The sequence below is a fragment of the Leptonychotes weddellii genome, chromosome X (genome assembly GCF_054177405.1).
Source record: "Leptonychotes weddellii isolate Sample4059 chromosome X, ASM5417740v2, whole genome shotgun sequence".
In the NCBI taxonomy this organism is placed as follows: Eukaryota; Metazoa; Chordata; class Mammalia; order Carnivora; family Phocidae; genus Leptonychotes; species Leptonychotes weddellii.
The window spans coordinates 89,730,665-89,741,064 of NC_138385.1; the positions used below are offsets into that span (position 1 = coordinate 89,730,665).

Consider the following 10,400-nt stretch of genomic DNA (forward strand, 5'->3'; position numbering starts at 1 on the left):
GTTTTGGGAGGCCATCCTGTGCATGGTGGGATGTTTAGCAGCATCACTGGGCTCAACCCAGGAGATGCAAATACCCCTCCCCTGAGCTGTGATGACCAAATCTGTCTGTAGACATTGTCAAATTGGCCCTGATGGAGAACCACCAATGCAGATCATACTGACAATAGGAAAGTTGTGGGGGTTTTATTCTGCACAACCTGTAAGATCTCATTTATAAATCCTCCTTTCTTGGGGCACCTGGCTCAGTTGGTTAAGCGTCTGCCTTCCGCTCAGGTCTTGATCCCAGGGTCCTAGGATTGAGCCCCATGTTGGGCTCCCTGCTCTGTGGGGAATATGCTTCTCCCTCTCCCTTTGCCCCTACCCCTCCCACTCCGCGCTTGCTCCCTCTCTCAAATAAGTTAATACAATCAACCCTTTTCTCCTCTGAAGTCCTTTCTTCGTTACTATGCAACTGGTTTTTGTTGTTTTGTGTATGTTCTTTCAGGAATTGTCCATCTCAGCACTAATAAAGTTTTGTGCCAAAAAAATTCTAACAAATAAAGTGTTGCCCCTAAGAGGAATTCTGGCAAATAACATAAACTCCACCTTGCTAAACATTCATCATTTCTTCTCCAAGTGAACGGGAGTGGGCCCTTTGAGCTTCTGTCACAGGTTCTGCTATAGACTGCTTTTGCTTTAGATAAATCTGCACATACCTCTGCTTCACTAAATCTGAACATATGGGCAACCTGAAGATAAGCATATTGTCTTGCACATATTAACTGTATTAAAATGAAAAGAATGTAAATACTGGAATCAGGCACATCTGGGTTAAAGTATGACTTAACTCCTCTTTAACCAGATTTAGTAACCTTAGGCAAGTTAGTTCCTCTGACCTTGTTTCATTCTCTGAAAAATAGGGGTAAGATTTCCTTCTGAGTGGGTTTTTTATAAAGATTATAGATTATAAGATAAAGCACCTTTTTATATATTAGCCACTCAAAAATGCTAACCATTGTTGTGAATTTTATCAAGAGATATTGAGGCCTATATTAAGAGCCTGTAAGCCAGACTTTAACCCCAAACACCTATACCTAGAGAGTATTTCTTTATTTCACTTAATTTGACTGACTTGTTGTGGTCACTGCTGCGGATGCTGGGAAAGAAGATGGGTGCATTAATTTTTTCAATATGCCCGAGATTGTAAGGCTTGACTAATTCTTATATTTTCATAAACATTAAATTTTAAAGTTTAGCATTATTGGGAGGACTTCTTGCAGTGTGAGAAGATTCAGATTGCCTCTAAATAAAACATACAAGATAGAATTAGAATTTAGGAGTTCAACTAAAATTGGTTCCTCTGGCAAAAGTGTCATTTGGTCAAGTTTTTAATGTTTTTCCCAGTATGTAAGATATATTTTACTTTCACATTAATTTTTCTCATTACGTGTATATGAAGTTTTGGCCTTTTCCACACAAATTGAAAAATAAAATATGACAAAAGAAAAATAAAGACAACCTGTGAGTCACATTTCAAAAATCAATAAAAATGCAGAGAGCACTATTCTGGTCATTAAAAAGGGTTTCATTGTTCAATTTGTTACATGAGGATGTGATTTTCTTCCTAGATTAGAAAATAAAGTATTAAAAAAAACCAAAAATTTTTTTTAAAAAGTGTTAATAAAGCCTGGGTTATGCAGTTTTGGTTGTAATATAGAATTTAGTGGTGAAGGGGACTCCAAAATCATTTAACCATCCCAGTTTCCTAGTGAAGAAAGTGAGCACGCCTACAGAAGGTAAGTGACCTCCCCAGTAGTTTTAACCAGTGATAAGTGATAGATAAGGTTTGTATGAGGATCTGATTCCCAATGAGACACCGTGCTCAATTAATCACCTCTATATGAAAAAAACAGAATTGTGGAATCTTCTAGAAGGTTGAGCATTTATTTTCTAATGAATTTTTTTTGAATTAGAGAATGACAGTGGAGATATTTTTAGGGATTGTTGTGGCACTAACTGCTAGGGGAAAATAGAATATTTTGACTAGGATAAGCTTGATGAAAATTATGTTTCAATTCAGTTTGACTTTTTAAAGCAAGAAAAGCACTATTGTTGTCTGCAACCAGTCATTTAGAGGAGACATAGATCGACATGGCAGGCTATAAAAGAAACTGGACTTTAATCAACGCATAAGGGGTGCCTGGGTGGCTCAGTCTGTTAAGCGTCCAACCCTTGATTTTGGCTCCAGTCATGATCTCAGGGTTGTGAGACTGAGCCTTACATAGTGCTCCGACACTGGGTGTGGAACCTGCTGGGGATTCTCTCCCTTTTCCCTTCCTCTCCCCCTCCGCCTCCCCCTTTCCCTTTGTCCCCACCCGGCCCCCCCGGCTCTCCTATCCCACACTCATGCATTCTCTCTCTAAAAAAAAAAAAAACCAAAACATAACATTTAATTTTCCAAATAGTCTCTCACTCTCTCATTTTTCAAACATTTTTGACTTTATTAAGGAACATACACGATATTGAAAGCTTAGTATTTAAGAATTGGTTAAACGTCTTTAAACTGCAAATGTTCCCAATACTTCTTTATGTATCTTGAAGACTACATATCTTTAACATATCTTCAATCTTCCAGTAGCCTTGTACAACTTTTCAATGTAGATATCAATAAAGCTCCCTGGGTTTTCCTTGAGATTTTGATATTTTTCCTGTGTCCTTTTTTGGTTTATGCAATTTGTAATGCTCAGCCATTGTTATAAGATCTTCAGGGACACTCTGATTTGCTCGTTTCAGAATTTTAACCAATTCAGTGGCGATCTTCCAATTATTTTGAGTCATGAGGGTAACTGATACACCAGTTTTCCCTGCTCTTCCAGTACGCCCCACTCTGTGTACATATTCTTCAATATTGCGTGGTAAGTCGTAATTATATACATGTGTGACATCGTTAACATCAAGACCTCTGGATGCTAAATCAGTAGCAATCAGTATTTTCACTTTTCCACTTCTAAACTCCTCCAATGCTCGCTCACGATCATGTTGTTCTCTGTCGCCATGCAATGATTGCACTGGTATGCCTTGGATGCTCAGATCACTTGATAAGTCATCAACAACAAGTTTTCTGCTGACAAACACGATGACTTTGTCTTGGGGTGACAGGCTCTGTAGGAATTCTTGGATAAGAGATCGTTTTTCTTCTTCTGTGGTAATGATTATATTTTGCTCCACCGTATTCACAGCAACTAGATCCAAAGTACCAACATAAACAATCATAGGCTCTTTCAGATAAGACTGAGCAAGTCGACGGATGGTATCTGGCCAAGTTGCACTTGTCATAACAGTCTGGCGGTCTGGGCGCACATCTAATAAAATCTTCATTATCTGGTGTTCAAACCCCAGGTCTAGCATTTTATCTGCTTCATCTAAGACTAAGTAGGTTATGCTTCGTAAGTTAACAAAGTTATTCATTTGCAGATCATTCAGTCGTCCAGGAGTTGCAATAATGATATCTATGCCTTTGGCAATGTCTTGTATTTGTCGTTCTCTACTTCCGCCACCATATATACAAATACTTTTAAGACCTTTATATGAATACTTAGAACATTCAGCTTCCACCTGAAGAGCTAATTCTCTAGTGGGTGTAAGGACTAGCATGCCAGGTCCATTCCTTTCCTCTCTCGGTATTGGTTGATTATTGAGATGAATAAACCCAGGCATTAAATAGGACAAAGTTTTGCCTGTTCCAGTTTGGGCAACTCCTATAAGATCTATTCCTTGTAGAATAACTGGCCATGCCTGTGACTGAATGGGCGTTGGCCTTTGAAAGCCTGCTCTTTTAATGCTTTTCATAAGTTCAGGATAAGGATGGAAAGCGTCCTCAAATTGACGAGTGGGATTGGGGATGGGGCGCTTTTCGCCCCCTTTCAAGTCATCACACATTATGTCAAAATTTTTTTTTCTCCACATGTCTACTTGAACTCGAGTCATTGAGCTAGTTGCTTCAGATTCTACATAGAAGTTCTTCTTAATTGGTGGTAAATCTGCCCATTTTCTTTTTTCCCACTCTACAACTTCTGCCCTAATTTGATCCCAGTCTATCAGTGGCTGAACTTGTCTACCACCAGTGTTACTTGGGCGAAACTCTCTTCCAGCAGAAGCCTGAGGTGCGGCACTATCGACACGGGACTCTGAATGGTGGCCTCGTTCTTGTTTTTTAACAAGAGCATCTATAGCTGCTTTGGCCTTTGCTCTCATGGCCTTGGTGCCAAAAATTTTTACTTCTGCTTCAGAATCACCTTTTATGATCTGTATTTTGGTGTTTGTCGTAGCCTGGATGTCTTTTATCCTCCATCCACCACGACCAATCACCACACCAACCATGTTGTTCTTTAATTTAAAGCAGAGAGGTGGTTCTCTGGGGCCTGAGGCTCTGAACTCCATGTAGCCGGAGGGGCCGCTCCAGCCGCTGCTGCTTCCGCTCCTTCCGCCGCCACCGCCGCCCCTGCCGCCGCCGCTGCCGCCCCTGCCATCCCAGCTGGCCCTGAAATCTCTTGAATTAGGCTCTGCCCTTTTCTGCTCTGGGGCCCAGGCCATTGTTGAGGAAGGTAAGACTGGTGTTGGCCTTTTGCCTACCTAGAGTGGGGAGAAGACGTAGTCTGAGGCCTCTCTCTTCAGGCGCTTGACCAGCGGGCTGTGGTGCCAGTGGGTAGCTGCGCAGCTGTTAGGAAGGGAATTATAATGTGACATAGTGGCAGGGGCTTCAATGGGCTGACCAATCACAGGACTCAGTACTAGCGTGAGGTAGGCAGGCACTTGTGACGCAAAATTGAAAGCAACGCTGTAATGTGACCCCTCGCTGGCAGTGGTAACCTTGGTCACGTGATTAAGTAGTTTTACCCAGGGTTTCCGCACTGTACAATTATTTCTCCCTTTCCATTATAGTAATAATAAATAATTATGGTTACTCTATTTTTTGGAAACAATTCATTAAGTCTAGCTGACCCTCAGAGGCTCACCTCCTGTTTAAATTCAGTTCTAACGCTTCGTAGAAACTAATGTTCTTTGTGATACAATTTGGAAAACACTGCTCTGGATGAATATTGATCATCGAATGAATTTTTTTCATTTGGTTGTTCAACAAGACTTATTCTGACGAAACACATTACAAGTCCCCCACACTTTTTTTTATGAATTATACTAGGAGTTTTAAAGCTTTCCCAATATCTTTCAGTTCATTAACTATTAAAAAGGGAAATTTGCTTAGTTAAATGTGGCTTTAACTTAAGAGTATACAGTATTTCCCTGTGTATGTTTTCATCTTTACATTGAATAATAGTATGTATTACAGAACCACACAATTCTAGAGGTGTTTGATATGTCAGGGTCATTTTGTTTTTCTTCTTCATTAAAGAGAGAATGAAGTTGAGGCCCTGATATCCTTAAGGACTTGACTAGGAGTTCTCAGCAAATCCTTGAAAGTATAAATTGAGAACCATTTCTTAGCTCATAGACTGCGGCTCTCAGTGCTCTACTGTAAAGTGACTTGTTTTTGCTCCTATTGTTCCATGTGGGCAATACAGGAGAATAGAAGGAGCCATGATAATGAACTGAAATAAAGTCATAAAGTGGGGAGAAAGGTAGCTGTGTACAAAAGCAATGCACTTTGTGGCGGTACTTATTGTAGTGAATTATTGGGACTGAAGACTTGTGCAGGTATTATAGGTACTGAGGGAGATTGTGCCTTCAGGGTCACTCCCCACCATTGGAGAAACTGATTGTCACCTAAATTAAGGGCCACCAGTATGATAGTCTTTGTTTCAGAAATCTCTGGAACAGGCTTATCTCCTTTCTGAAATGTTCCCATTAGATATTTACCATGTGGGTTTTGGTTTGGTACCTTAATAATCTGCTCTAAAAAAAAAAAAAAAAAAACACAACATAAAAGTATAAAGTTGTCAATGCACTAGATGCATTCTAGTGGAGCAGCTGGCTAAGAGGTTCTTCTAGAACAGGGGGAGGCCAAAAAGGAAGGGTTGGAGTTTCTGATAAAGTATATCTGAAGAAAGGTAATGAAAGAGAGGAGTGTGCTTAAGGCATTTTTTCACCATTTTGCTTCGGGTGGTCCCTAATATTTGATAGACAACAATAAAAGAGTGAAATATTATAGGCAGTGAATTGAGGTAATTTTAAACCACTGTAATTTCCACAAAATTTTCCTGTAGATAAGTTAATGTTGATATCCTAAAGCATTCTTGTAGGTGGAACTTCCTTAGAAACAATTTTGATAATCTAAAGCAACCTAGACTTGGGGATTCCAGTTAGCACTAATAATTATAATAACTATAGTTGATTTACGTCTGTACAGCACTTTATAGTTTATAAATACCTGTAGAAATGGTCTATTTGGATGCTAAGCATCTGGCCGTTATTCTATTCTGCAGGTGCAATATATTATGGCAAAGGTTTCCATCATCACTGTACACATTGGTATATTTTGTGCACAAAACTATGTAATGTAGAGTCTAAAGAAGTGGCAGTGGTATGGGGTAGTGGTCAAGAACACAAGAGGCTAAATAACTGGGTTCTGCTCTCAGTTTCTGTCACTTATTAGCTGTGGGTCCTTGAGCTATTTCTAAGCTTCTTATGCCTTGGCTCTGCTAACTGTGGAATGACACAGTAATACTTAAATACACAGAGACACACACAGTTACGTTCCTTGGTTCAGAGTAGGAAGTCTCAATAAACTGTGTTACAGAAACAGTAGGTATGTAGAGACAATTAGGGAAGTTCCCAAATGTCTATCCAAGATTTTTTCTGTTAGAGTTTCCTCTGTCCACATCAAAATGAAAATGAGGGTAATAAAAATTTGTTCATGAATTGGTAAAATATCCTTTAGAAAGTGAAATGAGGATCACAAATGATTTTTAAAGATCCCTACTATGTCAAAAAAAAAATAGGTAAAACTAATGCCAATAGCCAGATTTGATTTTGAAATGTTACTTGTATGTGAAACCCAAGAAATTGCCGGTACTCATCTAGCACATTAGCAAATAAACACGATTGAGAATGCTATTAGGTATTAAACACAATGGCAGACCAAAAGGTCTGGGAGGCTGGAGATTTGAGGCAAAGCTCTCTAAGGGATGTAGGTCTGTTCTGTTACTAGGAGGTGTGAAATTACAGATAGGAGGATATTAAAGTTTTAGGGGAAGAAATCAATGTGGCTTTGGGGAGGTGATAAGGGCAGGCTGGATGACTAGGACAGAAGATTTAGGTTAAAGACAGAGGGGAAATGGAGAAAAATAGTTTGGGTCAGGGGAAGGGAAAAGGGAACTTTCAGGAACTGAAAAGACAATCAAAGATGTTTCAAATTACTATGGTAAAAAAATGGGGGGGTAGGGAATGAATCTAGAATGAAGGAGTTCTCTTGACACTGTCAGTATTAATTAGGGAAGCAGGGCTGTATGGGGAAAGCAGGATGCAATGAAGTGAAGAATGGGGGCTGTGTTTGTGATATTTTAAGTATATTGAACTGAGAGACTTGAACAGAGTGTGGCAGTGCTAATTCAAGAAAGGAACAGCTAAAATGAGCAGGGAACCAAGTAGCAAACTAATATTTTTAGTCCTAGTATATGCCAAATATGTAAAATGCATTGTTTCATTTAATCATCACAGCAACTCTGTAATAGGTGTTTTCCTCCTTTTCCATGTGAAAACATTGAAACTCCTAGTTGTCACGTAGTATATCCAAGTTCATGCAAAGGTATGGTAAATAACTTAGACAGATTTAGACACAGGTCTGATTAGCTTCAAGACCTTTCTCCCTCCACTACACTCCCATCTGTAGGGGAAAATATGCTTGATTTAGTGCCTGATTGTAGAGATGGAATGAAAGGAGCGTTTAGTCAAAGGTTACTCAAACTGACAAGTTGGGGACTCCTCGGAGCAAAGAACTGTGGAACTGTTTGGCAGGGAAGTTGGAGGGGAAGTCATTTATAGGGCAAGAAGAGGAGTTTGGTTTCAGACATGTCCAATTTGTGGTGGTTTGGGGAAATGGAAGTAGAAATGTGAAGTAGGACTGGAGATTTGGGACTTTAGTTCAGGTAAGAAGACAGGAAGAAAAATAGAATAATCAGCATAGAAAGTAGAGTTGAATGAATATTCTTCCCACAAAATAGAGAGTAATGGAAAACAGGTTTGAGAATATCTTCAGGAATCAGAGAAGCCATATGATTAGATAATGAGAAGGGGAGGACAGGGAACCAAGTGAAGAAATAAGAAAAATTCAAGAGAATAAGAAGAGAGCATTATAGTAGGAAATAAGGCAAGGGAACAGGTTGAGAAGACCTGCTAAATAATGTAAAATACTTCATGGAGGACACGGAGTAAATAAACTACTGAAGGTGGGAGAAGGAAATTAGCAGTGACTTTCAAGAAGGTCTTTTTTGTGGCACGACAGAGAAACACATATTTCTAGGGAAGCAATTGGGAAGAGAGACAACTGGACCACTGGGGAACCCTGCAGTGCTGGGGAGAGAACTTTACATCTTGTACCAAAAGCTGAAAGGCACTGTCTTAATTTTTAAACAAGGCTTCTAGGAAACTAAGATTTCATAGGCAGTTACTGAGATTGTTCTGTTAAAGATCCAGTGGATTTCAGTAAGATAACTTACCATGAATATTGGAAGGAAATGAATTGTAATAGTCTTTCAAAATACATGGAAGGGTAGGATGAGGGAGAGAATCACAAGGAGACAAGAACCATTCATTAGCAGTTTCAGAAAAGGAAAGTCTTTATAAAAGGAGGAATAGGGAGTACTGGGAGTTCTTTCAAGGAGACTACAGTGCTATTTTTAGCTGCCTGTTAAACCTTTCTCTATCAAATTTAGTTTATTCTCCACAGAGTGGGGGGAATGCATTATTTAGGTATATGAAGAAGTGAGGCTATTGATGTAATTAAATGTCCTTTCAGCACAAACAGTAAAAAAAAAAAAAAAAAAGAAAAACTGTAAGCTGATTAGCACCTGAAATAAACACTATTGGAGAAATTCTTGCTTACCAACTACTTCCTATGGAAATTTTAACATATTGGCATGAGCTTTAAAAATAATAAGTTTCAATTATCCCTTGGCTCTATTTTGAGGCATTTGAAGGGCTTTCTAGGACCATTTCATTTCTGATAGCTATGATGTAGGTAAGTAGAAAGAAAAACAGTGTTTTACATTATTCGTATTTTATACCGAAGCCAAACAACAATCCTTAGAATCATGGGAATTTAGAGGTGGGAAGGACTGCTTGGAAGAGCATCTCTTCTAACCTTCATATTTGCAAGTGAGAAATCTAACATCTACAGCAGCTTTGTCCAATGGGGACATGATGTGAGTCACACATGCAATTTTATATTTTCTAGTGGCCACATTAAAAAAAAACAGTAAGAGGGGGAGACTTCTGATTCTGGACAAGATGATGTAGGCACATTTCTCCCTATTCCTTCTGCTTATTTATTTTATATATATAAAACAAGAAGACTCTGAAATCTGGAGAGAAGAAGGCAGACCAGCTAAGGATTTTGGAACTTAAGGAATGACAAAAATGCTAAGTTCCCTTGTTTTTTTGTTTTGCCTCCCTTATATCCTAGATTGGGTGCTGGAGAAGCAAACACCCACAGGCACAACCAAAAAAAAAAGTCCAAAGAAAAACCTATTTTTTTAAGCCGAAGGACCAAGAAAGGAGGAGACTATTAAGAAAGAAATTTTTCTGATAATAACTTCCCTGCTTGCTTATTGCAGAAAACAACAACACAGTGCACTTCCCCTGCCCCCAACAACAAAGGCCTAGTGTGGAGCCTAGACTTCCATCCACATCCATTGGTAGCGAAACACTCCTACCTCTCTCTGCTGCAGTGATGTCCAAGCAGACCAAGTCTCCAAGACTGTATTTTCAGCACTGTGCAGAGGTAATGAGATGCCCTCTTCACACCCACACCCTCCCCACCATTATGTCAGTAGAAACTATGTGGGGAGCCTGGAGTTCTACCCTCACCTAGCAATAATGTGGCATATCTTACTTTTTTCACAGCATATGTGAAGTTCTAATGGGGAGCCTGGACTCACACATCTGCCTGGCAGTAAGAAGTTAGGGCCCAGCTTCCCATACCAGTATGGTATCAGTGGAGGCTTGCAAAATTGGAGATTTAAATAATACTGAAATTCTCATAGTGCACAAAATGTCCTAGACAGAATTAAAAATCACCCATCATATCAAGAATTAGGATGAATGAGGATGAATGAGGAAGAACATATGAATAGATACCAACAATGAGTAGAAATGGGCAATGGAATTATCTGAAAAAGATTTAAAGTCAACCATCATTTTTTAAAAAGCTTCAGTGAGTACTTATCAACAGACTTGAAACAAATGAG

The 10,400-nt window shown here is 39.3% G+C and overlaps 1 protein-coding gene across 1 annotated transcript; it reads right to left on the reverse strand.

Annotated features, from left to right (window-relative positions):
• Positions 1-2,623: 2,623 nt before the first annotated feature.
• DDX53 (DEAD-box helicase 53) lies at positions 2,624-4,572 on the reverse strand. Its single transcript, XM_006729078.2, has one exon. It carries the CDS (start codon positions 4,570-4,572, stop codon positions 2,644-2,646), a length of 1,929 nt encoding a protein of 642 aa, XP_006729141.1. The 3' UTR covers positions 2,624-2,643.
• Between the last annotated feature and the right edge of the window lie 5,828 nt (positions 4,573-10,400).